This window comes from Oratosquilla oratoria, chromosome 12 (genome assembly GCF_046742065.1).
Source record: "Oratosquilla oratoria isolate Oo_2021 chromosome 12, ASM4674206v1, whole genome shotgun sequence".
Taxonomy (NCBI): domain Eukaryota; kingdom Metazoa; phylum Arthropoda; class Malacostraca; order Stomatopoda; family Squillidae; genus Oratosquilla; species Oratosquilla oratoria.
In genome coordinates this window covers 24092522-24116620 of record NC_134788.1, presented here as the reverse complement: position 1 = coordinate 24116620, position 24099 = coordinate 24092522, and the positions used below count along the sequence as shown (strand labels likewise).

The 24099-nt window shown below is 40.6% G+C and overlaps 1 protein-coding gene across 2 annotated transcripts in view; it reads right to left on the bottom strand.

Annotated features, from left to right (window-relative positions):
* The window catches only part of LOC143031119 (transcriptional regulator protein Pur-beta-like), a 332337-nt gene that overhangs the window by 273383 nt on the left and 34855 nt on the right, over window positions 1-24099 (bottom strand). The window contains exon 2 of one of the 2 annotated variants that reach the window (XM_076194593.1): window positions 18952-19011. The exons of the other annotated variant lie outside the window; for it this stretch is intronic. Coding sequence (XP_076050708.1) covers window positions 18952-19011 — 60 coding nt within the window. The remainder of the gene's footprint in view (window positions 1-18951; window positions 19012-24099) is intronic. 2 annotated transcript variants of the gene reach the window in all.

Genomic DNA, 24099 nt, shown 5'->3' with positions numbered 1-24099 from the left:
GACTCCCTCCTTGAAACATCCCCATTCCTCCCTCACTCCTAGTTCTAATCCCCCTCCCACTATTCTCTAAGCTTCTTCATGTACTCCTCCTCCTTTTCTTTCTCGTTTAAGCCGTTTACTCTAAGCACCTTCCTACCTTCTGTCCTTTTCCTCTTTTTCCATCTATCCTCCACTCTCAACTTACCTTCCACCAAAAAATGATATAATATTCCCCCCACTCTGTCCTCTAAGAACATGTACATCCAAAACTCCTCCTACTCTTTTCTTGGTTACCATTATTTAGTTCATTAACCCATTAAACTCCGATGACAAGATTCTTGTCATTTGGTCAAATAAAACAAAAAATCATAAAACACCAAAATGTTTGATCAAACAGCACCAGAAAAATATGACGTCAGTCCTCGCTTCGCGCAAAGCGAGGACTGACGTCATATTTTTCTGGTGTTTGATCAAACATTTTGGTGTTTTATGATTTTTTTTTTTTATTTGACCAAATGACAAGAATCTTGTCATCAGAGTTTAATGGGTTAAAGCCCTATCTACCACCTTTTGCTAAAAATTTCTAGTTTATCCGACTCTTACAAATATTTGACCCATGCACCCTCTATATCTAACAAAACACACACTGGTCTTACCTACTTTGTTCCTCTCATAACCCTCTCAAGTGACACCCACTTGCCTTCCCAACTATACTCAAATTGATCCCTCTAAACTTATGACATTCATATCTATACATACATATACAAAAGGCTACCCCCTCACTTATAGGGGGGGGGGAGCCACCCATTCCATCCCTAACATGCTTCACTCCCCTCCACCCTCTTCCCTCCCTCTCATCTTGGCACCACCTGGATGATGGGTCATCCCTGCATCCTGCCAACTGCCCTGGGTCAGAAGCAGTGTCGCAAGACACAGTACATCCACAGCAAGGCAGCTTCATTAAATCGGCAACCCACCCTCTCCATCCCCTCATGCAGAAAAAGAGAAGACAGGGAGAAATCCCTTAGGGCTGCGTCAAAATATCATTCACACGTACTCCCTCACCCCCCATCCACTCCCTTCCATGCATCACAGCACCATCCATACACAACCATTCTCCAGTCATCCCTATCTTCTGCCTTCTCCCATCCTTCCGCAACATACATACGCCTCTTGCTCAACGCCCCTTTAACTCCATCCATCCTCAGTTGCCCCTTCATGTTCATTCCATCAACCTCTGCCTTCCACACTTTTTACTAATCTTTCTTTACTCGTTCTTTCCATGCTTCCAAACCATCCAAATACTCTTTCATCAACCCTATCTCTCAACTCTCTTTCCACCCCTATTCTAATCAGCATTTGTTAAATGGAGATATAAATATAGAACCCCATAGTTATAGCTCCAATCCTACACATACATCTATACACCAATGGCTCCCCCCCCCCTTACAAGGGAGGTAGCCAAGTCGTACATACATATACCAAAAGGCTCTTTCCCTCTTTACTAGTCGGGTGGCCCACACATGGCATAACCCCATCTTTCACCTGTCTGATGCCCCTCCTTTTGTCTTAGCTCCTTGTAGATGAGGGGTCATACATGTCCCTTGCCCAGAGCCCAAGTTAAGACAATGTAGCAAAACACAGCATCTCCAAAGCATAGCCAAACATTCACCTTCATCCACTAAAGAAATATATCACAACTACATACACATGCACAAAGCCATTCCAACAACTCCCTACTGCATTCTACTCTTATGCTGAAAGCTTTTGTGTATCTCTTCAGGCATAATGTGGTATGTCTAGGTGAAGGTGGGCCAAGCCTACGCAGCAGAAGACCAAGTATCCTTGACTCTAGGGTTCCCTTGAGGTTTCCTACTTAGGTGAGAGCTGTTCAAAGTACCATGTGACAAGAAGCATTACACTACCACCCTTTCAGCACGGACAGATATCATTAACCTCTTCACTCCGGGGCACATCGCACATTTGGCAGCATTAGCTGCCCAACATGCGTTGTTACGTCATAATAATCGCATTATAAAAAATAAAGTCAGTGCTCAATCGTTCGTTCTCTTTCACCCGTGTATTTTGATAACCATAGAAAATTGATGAAGCCAGTTTAGAGAGAATGGAAATTACGTAGGTATGACTACAATAAATATAATCAAGATGGTGACGTCGGCATCATCAAGTACCCACTTGCTCCTCATGCCGCCTATGTAGGCGTCACCGTATGGAAATGGTTAAAGAGGTTCTCTCATGTCTATATACCAATGGCTTTTTAATCCTTATATGGGAGGTAGCCAATGCAAAAAGCACGCACCCACTCCCATCCACCACCCTTTCCCACTCTCTCATCTTAGCTCCTTGTGGATGACAGGTCAACCCTATATCCCACCCTCTGCCATAGATCAGAAGCAATGCAACAAGACACAGTACTCTACCATGTTTATTTATTGTTTTAATGTCACAAACTCCCCCCTATTGCAAGGCTAGGATGGTGACCCTCACAGAGGGCTTTGTAGCATGGAATTTAATGTACCATGCCCTTGGTTCAACTTCACCAGTGGCAGGATTCGAACCGCCATACCCTTGACCTTCACTGCAAGTAACGACGCCCTAACCTGCTCAGCCAGCTAGCTTCCTACAGAGCACAACTCTATCGTGTACTTAAACAAAATAAGCACAAGATATGCCATTGTCCTACACCACCATAATGACGTATTGCCGCTGACACGGGCAGCATGGCCGGGAGGACCTTTTAGTCCATGAGGAGCCAAGAAAGGAGGAACAACAAATGGATTTTGGGACGGATGTAATATATGTGTATTTTTCGACACAGACTAGCACCTTTACAGGAATATATTTTTCAACAAAGACTAGCCCTTTTAAAAGTGTATTATTTTTTATGCACACTAGCCCTTTTATAAGTGTATTATTTTTTATGCAGACTAGCCCCTTTACAGGAGTATATTTTTCTATGCAGACTATCCCCTTAACAGGGGTATATTTTTTTATGCAAAATAGCCCCTTAACAGAGTATATTTTTTTAGTCTAGCCCCTTTACAGTAGTGAATTTCTTTATGCAGACTAGCACCTTTAGAGTATATTTTTTTATGCAAACTAGCCCCTTTACAGGAGTATATTTTTCAAAGCACACTAGCCCCTTTAAAAAGAGTATATTTTTCAACGCTCACCAGTCCCTATAAAGGAGTATATTTTTCGATGTAGGCTACCCCTTTCACAGGTCTCAGTACATGTATGTGTCCCAGTGACTAAGGCATTTAAAATTCTTAATCACATATTTAAAAACATTCCTACATTGAACAACTGCACATTCACAAACACAAAGCCCCACAGCATTCCTTATTAATTAATTGGTGCACTTTACTGTACAAAAACTAAAAATAAATACACAGGAAACAGTAACCGAGGTGAGAGAAGGTGAGACAGGGGGAGGGGAGGGGGGAAAGAGGGGGAGAGAGTGGGGAGTGAGGTTATGAGTTGAGAGAGAGAGAGAGAAGGGTGGGAGAGGGGAGAAAGGGAAGGGAGAGAGGCGGGGAAGGGAGAGAGGCGAGAAAGTGAGAGATAAGAGAGATGTGAAGGGGGAAGGGGGGAGAGATAGGGGAGAGAGTATGGGAGGGAGGGAGAGAGAGGGGGAGAGTGAGCTGGGGAAAGAGAGAGGGAGAGAGGGGGAGGAGAAAGGAGAGAGAATGAGAGATAGAGGAGATGGAGAGGAAGGGAGGGAGAGTGGAGAGAGGGGGAGAGTGGAGAGGGAGAGGGAGAGGGAAAGAGAGAGAGAGAGAGAGAGAGAGAGAAATGAGAAGGATGAGACTGAAGGGAGATGAGAGGAGAGTGAACGAGAAGAAAAGAGAGGGAGGGAGAGGAGAGGGAGGAGAAAGAGAGGGAGAATGTAGTGCATCCATATCCTAGGTATTACTACACACAAAATTTCACCACAGATGAAGCTGATGCCACCAATAATGATGTGCGATTTCCATTTTTCCACTGCCACTCCTGTTCCCTCGGCTTCTACTTACCTGTAAAACAAAAGAAGAATTAGAACAATGATTTGTCCTTTAATTTTGGTTAAATACAAAAGAAGTTTTACAGAAGCCACACCATCAGTGACCAACACACTTCTCTATTGCCTATGACATTCCAATTACTTAGTACAGTACTTCTCTTTATTGAAATACATTAAAATTGGACAAATCTTCAATATTTAGAATAAGTTCTGAAACCCAGAAAATTCTAGACAGCAGACATTTTGTTCTGAATATATATTTTGGAAGAAGAAAAATGAATAAAATAAAAAGATCAATATCCTTATTTTGATTTCCCAGTGGCTTCTGCAAAATCTTTATTCATGCATTCATTGTGAAATTTACTGCATATATATATATATATTTGTGTAACTATGACATTTGGAAATAAACTCTCCTACTGGGATTTGAACCCTCACCTGAGCGGCTTGCTTTTTATAATACGAAGACCGTGGCACGATGGTACAGTCTTTGTCTTATAAAAAGCAAGCTGCTCAGGCGAGGATTCAAATCCCAGTAGTTGAGTTTATTTCCAAATATATATATATATGTACAACACTGAATGTGTCCCAGTGATTAGAGGTACATTTTAACAACCACAATGCACTTTAATTCTAAGCCATCTAAGGCCGACATGCAGAAATTGAAATGCGGCACTGCCAAGGACTCGAACCCAGCATCCTCATGACAAGTGTGGTAGTGACTTACCAATTAGGCTATCAAAAGATAGCCTAGTCACTACTGCACTTGTCATGAGGATGCTGGGTTCGAGTCCTTGGCAGTACCGCATTTCAATTTCTGCTTGTCGGCCTTTGATGGCTTAGAATTAAAGTGCATTGTGGTTGTTAAAATGTATATATATACATACACACACACTTTTTTTGACAGTGGAAAGATGTCTCTATCATATTTATTTTCGCCATACAAATAAGATATCCATTCACTCCTGCAGTAATGACTTAAGAAAAAAACCAAGATTTTCATTTAAATTATATATTTCTGTGTTTGGCACCCACCAACAGGCAGGCCGTATCAGGGTTACGCAAGACGTACTGAGTGACATTGATTCAGACACACGCCAGTTTGTCCCCGATGTCTACCACAGAGTGGTAGACATCTGGAACAAATTGAAGAGAACAATAGTGCATGCAAAAACCATACTTGAACTTAACCCATTAAACTTCGATGACAAGATTCTTGTCATTTGGTCAAATAAAACAAAAAAATCATAAAACACCAAAATGTTTGATCAAACACCAGAAAAATACGTCAGTCCTCGCTTCGCAAAGCGAGGACTGACGTCGTATTTTTCTGGTGTTTGATCAAACATTTTGGTGTTTTATGATTTTTTTTGTTTTATTTGACCAAATGACAAGAATCTTGTCATCGGAGTTTAATGGGTTAAGAGTAAACTAGACACTGCGAGATACAAGGACGGGATGCCACGAGCACAGATCCCCTTCCCGTAAGATACGACTGGGTAAATGCACACAGAAAAGGAGGGAAATCTCACATAAACTTCGGAGATATTCAAAGAACTGGAATTTAACAAAGATTTTGAGGAATTGAATTTTGGTCCAATTCTGGTTAAGATTATTGAACAGATTTGATATCCTGGACACAATCGGGTAATCGAGCAAAGCTAACTACTTCATTCTCCATTCCTTTATGACAGAAATACCAGTAATCATCATGTAAGGTTTTGATATGGTATTACGTCACAAACTACCCCCTATCAGGAAGCTAGCACTGTTCCCTTTACAGAGTACCTTGTAGCATAGAATTTAATGAACCATGCCCTTGATTCATCTTCACCGGTGGCAGGGTTTGAACTGCCATCCCCTCAACCTTCGCTGCAAGTAAAGGCACCCTAACTTGCAACACCACAGTAGCTGGTGATGATTCCTTTGGACTTCTGTTTGTGTTGCTTTAGTCTGGGTCTGTCTTTATGTCACCAGTTACAAAACATAAAGGGCAAGCAATCGATGGTTGTCAGCTCTCCAAGTGTTAAAAAGTCGAATGAATATAGTGATTTTGGGCCCAGTCTAGAGAACGAGTGTCAGCTTCATAGGGGTGCACCTTCTGATAACCACTTCAGAACGACTCAAATTCTCGTTGGCAGAATTGGCTGCCAAATGTACGATTCATCATACTACTCGCATTATAAGTTATAAAGTCACTGCTGTATTACTTGTTCTCTTTTACTCTGAATATTAATAAACATAGAAAACACGATCAAGACAGTTCACAGAATCTGGGGTAACTCATGCACAACTGAAAAAAAAAAAATATATATATATATATATATATATATAATCAAGATGCCGATGCCAGCATCCTCATGACATCTATGTAGGCATCATCACACTGAAGTGTATAAAAGTGAGAGGGGTCGACAGGTTCCAAAAACAGATGGCAGCACAGTCAACATTGCAAGACCTCCGTAAGCACTGGTCCGGAACTAAATCTCAACAATAACACGCAATACTAACAAGAACAAAATCTAAAACTGTAATGCCAAACTGACAAATATAATATTCCCCCCCAACTATTTTTGTTCATTTTGGTAGGAGTTACTAGGTTGGATAGAATGAGAAACGAGGCATGGAGGAGAGGAGGGTTGGAAAGGGAGTTGTTGTTGTTGTTGTCGTTCCCTAGACTGTCTGTCCGAGCAGTCCCGTCTCCCCAAGGAATGCTACAGCCGAAACTGGGTTTTCCCACAAATCCTTTATAGAGTGTATGTTGTGTTGTTTGCGTGCATGATTGTGCACAATGCAGTCTTCCATTATGTGTTGTATGGTATGGGGTGAAGTGTTACATCCTGGGCAGCTGTTCACAATGCGGTCATCCAGCCTCTTCTGGTAGCTTAGAGTCTACGTCGTGGGACCACCCCCCAACCCCAAGAGTTGGGGGCCAAACAGCGGCAACCACCCCTGGCCATCAGCTCTACGCAGGTGGCACCGATCCCCAAGAGGAGCTACGCCTGCCTTGGGGAGTACCACAATCCTTTTTCCCAACATGCAATGGAAAGGGAGTTGGGAGATAGGGTTGATGAAAGAGTATTGGGATGGTTTGGACACATGGAAAGAATGAGTGAAGAAAGATTAGAAAAAGAGGTGTAGAAAGTTAGGAGTGAAGATGAGGGGGCGACCAAGGATGAGATGGATGGATGGGATAACAGTGGCATTGGGAAAGAGGGGAATGTCTGTTGAGGAAGGACGGGAGAAGACAGGAGATAGGGGTGAGTGGAGAATGGTTGTGTATGGATGATGCTGTGATGCATGAAGGGGAGTGGGTGGGGTTAGGGAGCATGTGTGAATGATATTTTGATGCAACCTGAAGGGATTTCTCCCCATCTTTTTTCTTCTGCATGAGGTGACAGAGAGTTGGGGGGTCGCTGACTGAATGAGGTGGCCTTGCTGTGGATGTTCTGTGTCTTGCTACATTGCTTTTGACCCATGGCAGTGGGCGAGATGCAAGGATGACCCATCATCCAGGATTAGCCAAGATAAGAGGGAGGGAGGGGTGGTGAATGGGAGTGGAGTATGTGGGGATGAAATGGGTGGGAGTGGATTTATGCCTTTTGACTTTGGCTACCTCCCTTGTAAGGGGGAAAAAACCCTTTGGTATATGTATGTAAATTTGTTCTCCTATATAGGTCAGGCATTATAATACTTTCTTCTCAAATCTTGGCTTCTTTGTGGAAGAACACCCATACCCATCACCACTCAACAGCTCAATCAAGGTAGGTGCTTGATACCGTGATGGTCTTAAAATCACGACAATCTACAACAATGTATCCTATCTGCCATTATGCGCTTTCTCCAGCACACAAATTACTTGTACTTTGGGCTGCAATGATGACTTTATATTGAACAATTTTTGTTCAGAGTTTCACTAAGTGTAAAACATGCAGTTACACCCAGTCTAGCAATGGTTCCCAGGCCGTCCCAGATCTCTCTCTGGGTGGAGACTTCCAACTGTTATCTGTGTTACATCTAGAATATTTACCTAATTGTACCTTCCTGTATTTACCCAATTGTAGTTACAGGAAAGGAGCAATGCTTGTTGGGTCCCACACCCAATTCTCTGATCTTTTATCATACCTAACCTCAAATTCACGTGTAGTTCCAACTTTCTCTATATCCTTGATTTCCAATTATCATATTTAGATTTAAACTCTGGTGAGGTTGGGCTGTATCACTTTCTATGCATTTCTTCACATTCTTTAGGTATTAATCCTTTTCAAACCACACTATTAATTTTTTTTCTTTCTACATTAATTCCATGCCATTACGATTGAGACTGAACATGGAATTAAAGTGAAAAAGATTAATATCTGTGTACTGGGGAACATTCAGTGTGTGTATAAAGCAAGGTTTACACGCTACAATAAATTGTACCTTGCTTAACCCATTCAACTCCGATGACAAGATGTCTTGTCATTTGGTCAAATAAAATAAAAAATCATAATAAAACAACAAAATGTTTGATGATCAAACAGCACCAGAAAAATATGACGTCGTCAGTCCTCCTCGAGGAGGACTGATGACGTCATATTTTTCTGGTGCTGTTTGATCATCAAACATTTTGTTGTTTTATTATGATTTTTTATTTTATTTGACCAAATGACAAGACATCTTGTCATCGGAGTTGAATGGGTTAATACTTCAGTTATGTGGTCAATTTTAATTTAATTCCATGACCTCTTAAAGCCCTTCCATCCTTAATCAAGTGTGGGATTGTTTCCGTATCATCAGTTGAAAGCGAGGTTGCTGGTTATAATGAATTTATCAACTGTTGCATCAAGTTTAACAAGTGGCTGGCAATTTCCTCATTGTCTCCCAGATCTCTCTGGGAACAAACTATCGATTTTTGTCTTTGTTGTATCAGTGTATTTACCGAGTTGCATTATATGGGAAGGGGACCTACGCTCATAGTGACCCGTCTTTGTATCTTACAGCATCTAGATTGTTCTTAATTCTTGTATAGTTTTTGCACACACTATTGTTTTGTCTAATTTGTTCCAGACATCCACCACTCTGTGGAAAACTATATATTTTTTTTATATCTCTTCTATAATTATCTTTTTTGAGTTTCTTTTCATGTCCCCTTGTTTTTCTTTTATCCCACTTTAATAAGTCTTCTCTGTCAAGGACTTCCATGCCTTTCATGATTCTGTAAATGGCCAAGTGATCTCATCTTTCCCTTCTTTGTTGTTCCATGCCCATGGTTAGAAGATAAGGGGAGAGGGAACCACATGGTGGCTGCTAGAGAGATAGAGAGAGGGAGAGAGGGAGAGAGAGATAGAGAAAAAAAAAAAAGGAAGAGCTGAGGTTGAACTGTTTGTTTGTTTCTTCTTCATCACATTGAACTTCCATTCTCATTACTTATTTTCTTTTGATACCTCTTTTTTGTTTTGTCTATCATTATTATTATTATTATTTTTTTTTTTACATATTTTACTTTCCAAATCCTCTTTCCGTGCCATTGCCCTTATGACCGATTGTTGATCTTGGCCCCAACTAAGAGACCAAGTGTCAGCCCATCATGGTTGCACCTCCTAATGAGAGCAAGAAGGTAAACAGTCTCGAAAATGTCCATGTTACATGACCACCACATTCAGCACCTGTCATTTGTCCCTGCCAGTTGTCAACCTCCCCGAGGTGAGGGAGAATGACGGGTTTCAACAATGGGCAAGTTCACTGTCCCATCTTGCAGGACCACCATATGTAGGTCATCGATTCCTTGCGTCAGACATACCATGGCAAGCAATGTACTCAGCCTCTGCAAGAGGCTATCTACTTAAGCCCCAGTCACACCATGCTTACGACCCATTTCTGACCACCTTTGACCGAAAATCAAGCAAACGGTTGGCGACACAAAACCTATGCCAGGAATCGAAATGGAAAAAATTAATGTGGTTGATAAGATGAAAATCTATGTACTGGGGACTATTCAGTGTGTGTTGTAATATATCTATCAATCTATTTATCTATCTTATTACTGACTACCAGCAACTTCCAAAGACTACCTGCAACTGGCCGGTGACCAGGTGGTCGCCGGTGGTCAGAAACAGGTCGTGAGCTTGGTGTGACTGGGCCCTTATGTAATGCTGCACATTTCTAAGCATCTTATCGGCATAACCCTAGCGCATCACACGAACGTCTGATCCATCTTTCCTCCAATCACAGGGTTACTGTAATCTGCTACCTTGTCTAACACAAATGCAACATATTCTGAAATGTTTCGTGGTTTGCTGCACTCTGCCATGATGTACTGGGCCCTCACTTTTGTAGGGGACCTTAGGGCTAAAACCCTCGGGCCAAGGATGTGTTCTCATTTGCCTCACAAGCCCTGGGTGGACATACAGCAGGATTCAGCCTAAGGGTAGGACTGCATGTACTTGTGCTCATTTTTAGTAATTGTAAAGTGAGTCCTCCTTATACGGTAATTCTTTATCCGGTAAATTCACAGTTACGATATTTGGTAATTACTACCCTCGATTCTATTTAGGGTAAGAAAAATTCACAGATACGGTATCCGCTAGATATTTTGAAGAGGATAGAGCAGGGAGAAGGTACGTCTGCCACATCCTATTATTACATGTTATAATGGGTTCGGTATACGGTTGTAACCAATGTAACCATCACCCACCACGCCCGTGATCCACATGCTTGCAACATAGCGAGACTCCCCCTTCTTGCTTACCTTGCATTTCCCACAACATACATCTAACGCAGCACGTTTTAAGACAAACAAGATATAGATACCCAATGTCACCAGACTAACCTATTAAAATCCTTTATTATAAACTGCCCTATTATATTACGCATAAACTAACATATATATAATATACCTAACAACATCCACCAGCTATAGGACTAACCCTCATATATAAATGACCCTAATGCATAGAATAGCGAGACTAACGCCTTTGCTTACAGTAACCTACTAACAACCTATATAACCTTTAACACCCATGTCATGTAGCCGGAGAGGCTGGGTAGGTCAAGAGCCTACCGGCCAGTCGTCAGAGCTAGGCAGACCGAGCAGGCTGCCAGCCTATTGTGCCCTAGGTCAAGGCCTGGCACTTATTGTAATCTGCCCACAGGGCCATTTGTACCTTATCATATTTGTAAACCAGATTTGCCTCAATTGTTAATTAAAAGTAGAAAACTCCCGTTTTGGAGTTTATCTCGCCCGCATTAAGTCCGCCTTACGTAACCAACATACCTATTTAACGGTTACAACGGTAACTTCAATTTGCGGTAAGGTCTTCAGGAATGCATATGTACCATATAACAAGAACTTACTGTAGTATATGGGAAATGAGCAATGGTCATTAGGTCCCATTTTCTACTCGCCAATTTATCCTATCTACCTAGTTGTATCTTACGGGAAGGGGGAGCTAAGCTCGTGGTGTCCTGTCTTTGTATCTCTCCATATCCAGTTTGCTTTTAAATTCTTGTATTGTTTTTTCACACTGTTTTTTCCATCTAATTTGTTCCATACATCCACCACTCTGTGGGGAAAGCTGTTCATTTTCAGGGCCCTTCTATAATTGTCCTCTTTAACCCATTAAACTCCGATGACAAGATTCTTGTCATTTGGTCAAATAAAAAATAAAAAAAAATCATAAAACACCAAAATGTTTGATCAAAGACCAGAAAAATATGACGTCAGTCCTTGCTTCGCATGAAGCGAGGACTGACGTCATATTTTTCTGGTGCTGTTTGATCAAACATTTTGGTGTTTTATGTTTTCTTTTTTTTTTTGACCAAATGACAAGAATCTTGTCATCGTTGTTTAATGGGTTCAGCTTCTTTCCATGTCCTCTTGTGATTCTCTATTCCCAATTTAGGCCTTCTTTATCAAGGACTTCCATGTCTTTCATGTCCCCTTGTTTTTCTTTTATCCCACTTTAATAAGTCTTCTCTGTCAAGGACTTCCATGCATTTCATGATTCTGTAAATGACCAACTGATTTCCTCTTTCTCTTCTTTGTTCCAGGGTCGGTAATTCCAGTTTAGACAATCTTTGTTTGTATGTCAATTTTAGAAGTGTTGAGCCCATCTTTGTTGTTGCTCTTTGGATTCTTTCTAATTTCTTTATATATTTTTTTGTGTGTGTACAGAGTTGGATCTATCTCTTTGCCTCAGCTCATTAATCTTTGCTTTAAATTCGTTTATGATTTCTGCTTGGGACTGTACTTTCATCTAACTTGTTCCATAAATCCCCACATCTATGTTGGAAGCTATACTTCATAACATCTTTTAAACAAATTTGCTTTTATCAATGTCTACTATGAACTCATCCTATCCCAATAACATTAAGAAGAAAGTAGAGGAATAGGAAAGAAGAAAGAACCTGAAGAAGAAGAAGAAGAAGAAGAAGAAGAAGAAGAAGAAAGGAGATAATAATAAAACAAATGAAGGGAATACACACACATTAATAAAAGATGGACATCCAACAACCAAAGTCACATGTACAAAATACTATAAGGAATGCTACAATCAAGTGCAGACACTGAAAAACTTGTCTGGTAACCCCAAACTGCAGATAGTAGGACAAAGGGAATATGTTTGGCTTTCAGATAACAAGAGCTGGAGATAAGTTCTTAGTGTTCAGTATAAAAATATTCAACCCATCCACATGTAGCAACAAGATAAGGAGCAAAGAATCATGAGGGCAATGGCATGGGATGAGGATTTGGAAAATAAAACAAAGAAACAGAAATATATATATATATATATATATAATAAATAAATCTAAAGAATATACATAAAAATAGACAAAACAAAACGGAGGTACCAAAAGAAAATAACATAGGTAATGAGAATGGAAAGCAATGTGAAGAAGAGGGGGGGAGGAGGAGGAGAATATATATATATATATATATATATATATATATATACACACACACACACACACATGTATACAAAATTTATATCACAAAAAGAAAAAAAATTATTCTAGGACTGATAGTAATACTAATACTGGCAACTTTAAACAAAATCAACATATAGGAGTGACAGTGCACACTATACCATGAAAATATATAAACAATAATGATCAGTGACACAATCTAAGCATGGCAAAGACAAAATAAGGCTAGTAACGACTTCAGGGGGACTTGGGAACAACGTCATAAATTGCCAACAATCCCATGTCATAATGTGGAAGATACAAGGAGAGAATAGAACCTGATACCAATTACTTGAGGACTCGTGAAAAAAACGTGAACAAAGAAACTATCTGTCGAAACTCCCACAAGAAAGACCGATCCAAGATTTCTTCAGCTATTGAAGAGGAAAATCAGTCGACTCCTATTAAAGAAATGCTAAAAGTTGCAACACTGCTGACTCTGAGTAGCACAGAAAACGGTGATGTTTGGAGACCTCTGTTGAGGGTGACAGAGGCTCGGAAAATGGGAGAGTTTGAGAGGAAAGACAAGCTGACCATAAAGATGAAAGCTCCTTATTCAGAAAGGAAATTATGAAAAAATCCAAAATGAACACCTGACCAGGTAGGCAAGCAGTGGTTGTACTATTTCACTGGTGATAACTAATGCATCTATAGTATCCTTAACCACTTCAGTACAAGTCAAATTCTCGCACGCAGCATCAGCTGCCATACGTATGATGCATCACACTACTTGCGCTATAAAGTCAATGTTATATTACTAATTCTCTTTTACTCTGAGTAATAATAACACAGAAAATGTGATCAAACCAGTTCACAGAATCGGGGGGGGGGGTAAAAAAAAAAAAAAAAAAAAAAAAAAATAATAATAATAACAACAACTTAATAAAAAAAAATAATAATAATAATTAAAAAAATAATAATAAATGAATAAATAAAAATATATAAATAAAAAATAAATAAATAAATGAATAAAACATAAATAAAATAATAATAACAATAATAAAAAATAAATAAATAATCATATGTATATAATCAAGACGCCAACACCAGCATCTTCACATACCCACTCGTGCCTAATGACACTTATGTAGGCATCATCATCCCAAAGTGGTTAAGGACATCACGCTGAAGATACGAGAGATTTACGGAGGGTAGTACAGTAGTAGGAGGACGATGAGCTGGCCCTTCATCCGCAAAGAAACTAGGGTAACAAGGAAAATGAATGGGCAATTGATGGGTGTGGGATGGGGGTAGAGTGGGGTGTATGTCTTGGCTGGTTATCTCCCTTATATGGAAGATGAGGCCTTTTGGTATATAAACAAAGTTGTTGTTGTTGTTTTTTAATCTTCAATCATGAAGAATATTTTACGATTCTGGTCTGACGAGATGTCGGTAAAACCCTGGTCACACATTCACGATTCTCATTTAAAATGATGTGAATCTGAAAAGCAGCAAGATGACCTTGCTTGCAGTACTCCAGACTTCCCCTAGGACAATTCAACAATGTGTTTAATGTTCGTGTAGGTTTAATTTCTCTTAGTTCAAGTTTTTTTTTTTGACATTCGGAGATTTGAAAAAATAAAAAGCTCATAAACAAAGTCATCTCTATTCAAACAAACTTGCTTGAGTCATGTATGTGTGACCAGGGCTTAAGTTCCTAAAGAATTCATGACATAAACTTAACGTAGTCAATAACCTAAGCGGGTTCAGACTCGGGCAAGAAAGGTGAAGTGGCATGCAAGTGGGTGGTGTACTAGAAGATTATAATGGGGTCACGGATGTCAAAATATTTAAGTAATAACCCTCACAGTAGAGAAGGGAGGATAGGAGGGGAGAAGGAAGAGAAGGGTGAAGGAAGAGTGAGGAGGGAGGTAAAGAAGGAGGGAGATAAGGGAGGGAGGGAGGGAGGGAAAGATGGGGGAAGTAAGGAGATAAGGGAGAAGGGGATAGGAAAGAGAAAGAGAGAGAGAGAGACAAAGAAAGACAAGAGAAAGAGAGGGAGAGGGAGGTAGGAAGAAAAGGAGAGAGAGAGAGATAGAAAGGAAGGGTGGGAGAGGATGGAAGGAAGGGGGAGGAAGGGAGAGGAAGGAAGGAAGGAAGGGGGGAAGGGAGGAGTGTAGAGGGAGAAAGGAAGGGAGGGAAAGGAAGGGAGGGAGAGGAAGGAGGGAGGGAAGGAAGGAAGAGGGAAGGGAGAGGGATGAAGGGAGGGGGGAGGTTGGATAGGGGAGGAAGAAGGGAGAGAGAGGAGAGAAGGAAGGGAAAGGAGGAAGGGCAAGGAAGAGTGAGGAGAAGGGGAGAGAGGGTACATGTTATATTTCCCACCTCGAAAAGTCCTCTGAAAGTGGGGACCATTCTAGCCCTCTCCCATAGGGGGAATCCAAGACATTAATAATAATAATAAACTTAAAAAAAAAACACTGCTATAGCATTACTATTTTTCTACCTACAACTACTGCTACTACTACTATTATTACTGCTAATGAAAGAAGATGATGAGGAAGAACGTAAGGATAAAATGCAGTTGTAAGAAGATGAAAATGCAACACCAAAGAAATGAAGAAGACGACGATGATGACAACAAAAGTAGAAATGATAATACTGGAATACTTAAGTATATGTATATATAATCACTTTTGTACGATGTGCAAGTGCCTGCCTAGTTTAGCTAGAGAAAGAACTTCCGCCAATGACAATCGTGAATTACGTAAAAATACGAAAAGAGCTATCAAATGTTACAGACCCGCCAATGATTACACGTCAATGTCATGGGCATCACTATTCATGCATCAAACTGCCTGCATTTGATTTCTGTTCTTTTCTGCCAAGGAACGAAAACTAGGTACTGTTGGCTCTGCGGAATGAACCGTAGAATGAACCACTGCCCAGCTGTCCATCCTCATAACGTATGAACACCCACGCCTCTAAACTGCGCATGGTGCACTACGCAATTGGCAATCTGTCACTGATCCAAGGTCTTGACTACTTTCTCCTGACTTTTATGCTTAAGTAAAACCCTCAACAGTTCTCCCTACCTTCTCCGACTAGTCAGACTAATAACAAGTGTTGCTTCACATTTTGCCAACTAGAGACCCACAGCCCCCTGAGGACTTCTCATAAACCGGTCTCGGAGGAAACTCCTGACTGCCGTCCGTGTTGTATTTACCCAATTCCAATAACAGCAAAGGAGGTACACAACTGGAATAGTGTCTTTTCTTTTCTCCATTGGTCAAACTCGCCTCTATCTATATACCAAGGGCCTCTTCCTACTTATAATAAGGGAAATAACCAGCCAAAGCACACACCCATTCCTACCTGGCCACCACATCAAATGTCTTAAATTATATATATATATATATATGATGGTTTAATGTCACAAACTCCCCCCTATCAGAAGGCTAGGATGGTTCCTCTTCACAGCGGACTTTGTAGCATGGAATTTAAAGAATCATGCCCTTGGTCCAACTTCCCCGGTGGCAGGATTCGAACCGCCATCCCCTCTACCTTCGCCACAAGTAACAATGCCCTGACCCGCTCAGCCAGTGAGGTTCTCATGTATATAAATCATTATTCTCCTTTAGGCTATTTCTCAAAGTTGATGCATCTGTACAGAAAACAGTTTTGATATCCCTAAAACATGTAGTCTCACCTTGCTCTTGGTACTTCATTACCTCTTGACCCACACCGATATTACTTTCAAATTTATTCATTCCCTTCATCGTCCTGAATGCCTTTCTTTCAACCTGTCAATTGCAACGTATGTTCCAGAAGGCTAGATATACAACTGCGACATGATTTCCAGAAAAGAGTAAAGGTTTTGGATTTGGCTCACTCTGACTTCCATCTTTATGTGGCGACATTTGGCATTTCATAGATTATCTTCCCACGTTTGTCTCGCTAATCTATAGTCTATCCTGAGCCTGGTATAGGCATGGTAGTGAAAAGAGTGTTTTTATTTATTTATTATTATTTCTACTTATTTATTCATTTACTATTATTTTCTTTTATAGATTTAAATGAGTGCTTTGTCTTAGGAGGAATGTCAATGTTTCAGCATTGGGAAATCTCAATGCTTGAGTAGAGGATGAACAAATAGATGGAGTGATTTAGAAGTTTGGAATACCACGAAAAAATCATAGCGGAAAGTTCATGGTGGAGATGTATTTATAAAGTTGATGATAGCTAACACAATGTTTAGGAGAGAGAGAGAGAGAGAGAGAGAGAGAGAGAGAAAATAAATAAATAAAATAAATAATTAAATAAGAGAGAGAGAGGGTCAAGTATAAGTATACATGGGAGAGGGTGGTGGATGGAAGGGTGTTTGAAGGCATTAATGGACTATGTAGTGGTATCCAGGAGAGGAGTGGGATGAGTTCTGGATGTCGTATTCTTTGGGGAGTGGGGGAGTGCATCTCTGCGTCTCACTCCAGCTCGCTTATTGCCTGGGGAGGACTGAACCAGTCTCCGCACAACCTTCAACTTGTCACCACAACTATGGTTAATATCAACTTTCCTTTCGTACATAATTCAATTAATTCTTCCAGGTAATAAAAATGTATTTTTATATATTTTTTTAGGAAAAAACTGGTGAACATATAAATAAAATTAAGTTAAAATGAAATTAAGTCAAATACAAATAAATGAACAAACTAAGGTAAGTGTTAAAATCAAATTTAGTTTACATGCATAATTCGACATGTTATTTAAGGTAAGGCGAAATATGTCCATAAATCCCAATGCTGTAGCCAGCGGGTTAATAATGGCAGGTCCAATGCATCTAATTTCTCTTTGTATGGTACAAGTTTGGGTCTATTTCTATGTAACTACCTGGGAGAGAAAGGAAAGGAGGAAGAGGAGGAAAAGGAAGGGGAAGGGCAGAGAGGAAAGATGAGAAAGGGTATGAAGGAGGATGAAGGAGTAAGAGGAAGGAGGACAAAGAAGGAAGAGGTAGGAAAAAGTGAGGAGGAAGAAGAAAGAGGAGCAAGGGGAAGGGGAAAAGGGGGGTGAAAGAAGAAGGAAGACGAGGATAACGATAAGGATGAGAGCAGTGACCCGTTGCCAGCTCTTTGTGTGAGAATTTGGAGCCACTGAAGCTGATGGCGAGAGAGCAAGTGAGCAAGCTTGGCCTGGTCCCGAAACTGACCACCCACCAGCTTCTGTGGTCACACCTCCAGACAGAGGCTTGGGTGTTCGTGGGACCTAAAGATGAGGTACACCGAAATGATTCTCTCCAATCCGTCTCACAGCATCAGCACATACAAACTCATCAATAGCCCCTGTTCACATCTACTTCCCAACATGTACCCACATACAGTAAACCCTCAATATAGCAAATCTCGATATACTGGATATCGGATACAATGGACAAAAGAGTCTAGATCTTCGGATATAACGACAAACACGTCCCCATATTGTCCTTTATATCAAGGATTTACTGTAATTTCTAATCCTACTAATTTCTAATACTGGACAAACTTTGGGATATAATGGATCTGTCCAGTATTTCCATAGGATATAACTGATCTACAGATATAATGACAGACCCCTGTCCCCATATCGTCCGTGTTATATAGAGGGTTTACTGTATTTTTTTTAGTTGCGATCACTGAAGAGTACAATGATGGGGGAATTTGGAAGGTGTTTTGATGGTAACAGTGTCATTATGAGAATAACTAAACTACTATCTCCCTAATCTACAACAGTGCACCCATCATTAAATGGAACAATGATCTAGTAGCAAGTACGTGGTAAGCACAGGAGGGAATCAGGGGTCATGTGGAGTATGTCATTCATAAAAGAGGGACAGAGGTGAACGACAAACCCCAATGGAAAACCACTGTTGATCAAGACAGAGCGGGATACTGCCCTGCTGACAATTTCTTGCCATGAAATGATCACCAAAGCAGCTTGAGTGGAGAAAGAAAATAAGAGAGAGAGAGAGAGAGAGAGAGAGAGAGAGCAGAGGTGAGAAAAAAGCAAAGGCTGTTTGGAAAGCAACGACTTGCCATTCCCTGTCGAATGCCTTGGAGATATCGAGGGCCACAACGTAAGACTCTCCATAGTCTCTGAAAGAGGAGGACCATGGATGAGTACAGTAGGAAAGTTAAGGTCGAGCGAAAAACCATACTGGTGATTTACAAGTTGGGAACAAATCGTATTCTTGGGCATGACATCTTAACCAACTGAGGTTCATACAAACATATTCCTTGAAACAAGACTTTACTTCACTTGAAATCAACAGTATGATTATTAGTAATAAAGGAAGATGCTGTATATGACTGGAGTTATAGCACTAAATGCCAAAAGAAAACCTGTTGTGTAAAGTACTAAAAATAAACTTTAAAGTAAAATCATGTATGACACTATGGACTAGTCACGTGTGACGATGAGTTGGTGACAAAATCTAATCGTACTACTAGATGGAAAACAATGAAATTAAGTTGACAGCAGTTACGGAGAAAGTCTGAAAGAATCGAAGGTGACAAGGGCTTGGAAATATCCAGCACACTTTCTTCCTCCCCACAAGTAATAAGTTTGTGAAAAGACTCTTATTTGTGCAATATTCACTGTTAACGGTACATATATATACGAGTTCATGACTGTTTTCATATTTGTGTTTATGAATATAAACAAATGGACATGGTACCTTCAGAAGAGCAATGTCCTTTGTTTAACAATCTTATTCTAACAAATTGCAGAATCTCATTCTGAAGATGGGATATCATCATCACAAAGGAGGAGCAAGCAAACGGTATAACTACGATTTATGCACGATGAAATACATTCCTGTATGTGTGATTCACCATGGTCTTTGATCACATGTTGGACTCATGATTGACAGCTGTTACCCTCCCGGATGAGAGTTTGGAGCTCATATATGACCTATCTATGGGTAATGCTGTGACCTTATATATACACATATATCCCCAACTCTTCGCTCACGAAAACTGGAGTGACAGCTCACAGCACAGTGATACTAAAATGATTTCAGCCTTGGGCAGGATTCAAACTCAGACCACTGGAGTTGTAGTTGCATCAGAGCCATGTAGGCACCTAGCACTGTGAGAAACCAACAATGACTACCTATAAGTGGTAGTCCTCCATGACCAACATCAAAGAAGGTCTTCTTGCTGCCCATCATCTTCCAACACCTGAACCTCTACTTGGAGGTGGACCTCCAGGAGGCCAATTCTCAGCCTCTTGACTCAGCCCAGGATAAACCTGGGTCTCTTAATCCAACACTCGCCAACTGCCACTCATGAACATGCTTGGGCCTAGGACATAAACCCCTTCGTGAATTGGTGTTTTACATCCTGGGCTGATTCCTGATGTTGGTTTATGTCCTGGGATCAAATGTCTGCACAAGTGGCAGTTGGCAAGTGTTGTATTAACCCATTCAACTCCGATGACAAGATGTCTTGTCATTTGGTCAAATAAAACAAAAAATCATAAAACACCAAAATGTTTGATCAAACACCAGAAAAATATGACGTCAGTCCTCGCTTCACTGCGAGCGAAGCGAGGATTGACGTCATATTTTTCTGGTGTTTGATCAAACATTTTGGTGTTTTATGATTTTTTGTTTTATTTGACCAAATGACAAGACATCTTGTCATCGGAGTTGAATGGCTTAAGGTACCTAGGTGTATCTACACACTCAACTGCATCTCCTCCTTTTTTACACGTGGAGAGCTGACAGTCTGCAACTAACCCCCTCCTTCAACCATTACCACAAACTGATGTAGTATACAAAGTAATACACTTGTACAGGGATTTCTTGATTTATGCAAGTTTAGAAGATGTGATTTTGGAATAACACGAGAAAAAAAATCATATTATACAGATTATTTAGAATAATGCAACATAAAAAAATCAAGCAATAGTAAAACTTAACTGTTCGCTTCATGCAATTTTCACATTATGCGATCCCTTCAGGAATGTATCCCTCATATAAATCAAGAAATCCGTGTACATCATAGACAAGAATCCACCATATCTTCTGAGAATATACAGCTACTGTGGGATTGTGAGTTTCCAACCAGCAAAACTCATGACAACAATCATTATTTTGGATTCCTGGGCTATACATAATAATCCTGTCATTCATGTAATACATACATATACCAAAGGCTTTTCCCCCCCTTACAAACGAGGTAGCCAAAAAAAAAAAAAAAAAAAAAAAAAAAAGGGCATAAAAACCACTCCCACCCATTCCATTCCTAACATACTCCACTACCCTCTACCCTCCCTCTTATCTTGGCACCTCCTGGATGATGGGTCATCCCTGCATCTCCCCCACTGCCCTGGGTCAGAAGCAGTGTTGCAAAACAGAGCACATCCACAGCAAAGCCGCTTCATTAAACTGGTGACTCTCCCTCTCCGTCCCCTCATGCAGAAAAGGAGAAGACGGTGAGAAATCCCTTCGGGTTGTGCCAATTTATTTCTTGCGCGTGCTCCTTCACCCCTTCAAGTAATGCAGAAGGATAATTCATGATACGAAAGAACCAACAATGATCATGTACTGGGTGTGGTGACATGTATGTGGAAGACAACATTATGTTATAACAAGAACCCAGTCCTTCCAGTGGCCCTGGTCTCTCCGACAGACAACCCACAACCGGAATAGGACTGGTCACAGATTCAAACTGCTCAGCATGCAACCACCTCACAGAAGATACAGAGCACCTTATTCTACAATGCCTCGTTTTAATAATCCAGATACAACAACACAATGTTTTCTTCCCTGAGTTACTTACGGGCCCATCCAGTGGCTGTTGCCAGTTACCTGGCAACAGCCACTGGATGGGCCCGTAAGTAACTCAGGGAAGAAAACATTGTGTTGTTGTATCTGGATTATTAAAACGAGGCATTGTAGAATAAGGTGCTCTGTATCTTCTGTGAGGTGGTTGCATCCTGGGCAGTTTGAATCTGTGACCAGTCCTATTGTTGGAACTGCTTTGATGCAAGATAGTGTCAAGAATGGTTCTTATGGTAACCATAACCACGACCTCCAAGTTTCAATGACTGGAAATCTGCAGCTGGCATTACTATTTACCTTATCATACATACATGCATATATCAAAGGCTTTTTCCCCCTTACAAGGGAGGTAGCCAAAAAACAAAGGCATAAAAACCACTCCCACCCATTCCATCCCTAACATACTCCATTCCCCTCCACCCTCCCTCTATCTTGGCACCTCCTGGATGCAGAAAAGGAGGATCTTTCATGGGATTTTCTCTCTTGCTCACCAATTTATTGTACCTGGCTTCATATCTATGCAAGGTTCCAGCTTGGGCCACATCACCCTCTAAGCCAGTGGTTCCCAACCCCAGGGTCGCGAGGGTGTTTTTGAGGGTCGCCAGAGGGTCTTACAAAAATATAAAAACGAAAGTTTATAAACATTATGCAAGTACATAGAAATATAACATGAAATGGTTGAATTTATTATTACAATTAGGGTCGCAACTCCAGGCTATGAGTGGATTTAGGGTTGCAGCCAAAAAAGGTTGGGAAACACTGCTCTAAGCTATCCCAGGTGTGTGCGCACAAAGGTAATACAGTCAAAGTTGAGATAGATCTTTGGCTCCATCTGGAAACCAAATGTCAACCCCTTGGAAGGTACAGGTGAGGGTACTGACTGGTTTTGATGATGGATGACTGGGAGATAATTATCTAATGTACACTTCACATGACCACCAATTCAAGGTACCTGCCACTGGTTCTATAATCTATTCTATATACCAAACGCTTCTTGCCCCCTATCAGGGAGGTTGCCAGCCAAGGCACGTATCTACTCCCACTCCCTTCCATCATCCGTCTGTTTCCCTTCCATCTCTCAAATCCTAATGGATGAAGGGTCATCTACCCACTGCCTGGGTCATAAGCAATGCATAATGACACAATGAGAAAGAAAAAGAAAGAATATATATATATATACATCGGACAGACTGGAAGGGATTTGAACACTAGGATGATAGAACATAAACGTTCCATTAGATATGGACAAGAGAGCTCAGCTGTGTTCCAACATGTTAAGCAATTTAATCATTGTTTAGATTGGGACAAAGCTGAGCTTATTTATAAACCTAAGTGTGATTTCAGGAGAAAAATGATAGAATCTACCATTATTGAATATCAGCCCAATATGAATATTTCAAAGGGGCAATGGTCCCCGGATATAATGTCCGGACTTTTCATCTCTAACTTAATAAAAACACATTTACCTCCTGACCTCACATACGGAGCGAGCCGAGGGTAGCGACCTCATCCCATGTCCCCCCTTCTTATGTCAAGGTTGCTACTTAAGTAACACACTCTCTCTCTGAATTGTATCTACTGAAGAGGATTGCAGTTTGCAATCGAAATATATAGATTCCCCGTTTCCAGTCTTTTCTACTCCAACAGTGGTTTCTACGTGATTGACAAATGTGTGATTACATTTTTCACCTGTAATATATATATATATTCACAAAAGCAGCGGCTTCGCCACACCCGGCTACGCCAGGTTGCTTGGCCTGCGGCACTTGCTCACATGTTTGACAACCATTCACACGGGCAAACGTCACTTCAAACACGTTTGTTGAACGTGTTTGTCAAACGTGTCGTTTAAATGTATTGATATGAAATGTTTGTTACAAATCAACATGTCGAAGAACCATTCACACGCTAAAACTGTTTGTCAAACACGTTCAACAACCGTGTTTGAAGTGACGTTTGACCGTGTGAATGGTTGTCAAACATGTTTGATGTGATGTTTGACTGTGTGACTGGTTGCAAAACATGTTTGTTAAAGGTGTTTGAAGTGATATTTGACCATGGGAATGTTTGACAAACAGTTTGTCAAACATGTTTGAAGTGATGTTTGACAAAATGATTGTTTGAAGTGACGTTTGACCATGTGAATGGTTGTCAAACGGTTTATCAAACATGTTTGAAGTGATGCTTGACTGTGTGAATGGTTGTCAAACATGTTTGTAGCGATGTTCAACTATGGAAATGTTTGACAAACTGTTTGTCAAACATGTTTCTCAAACTTGTTTGAAGTGATGTTTGACCGTGGGAATGTTTGACATATAAACATGTCAACGTGAAATGTTTGTCAAAGGGATGTTAGAAAAATGCCTTAACGACTAATGTACGGTTTCGGGAAAAT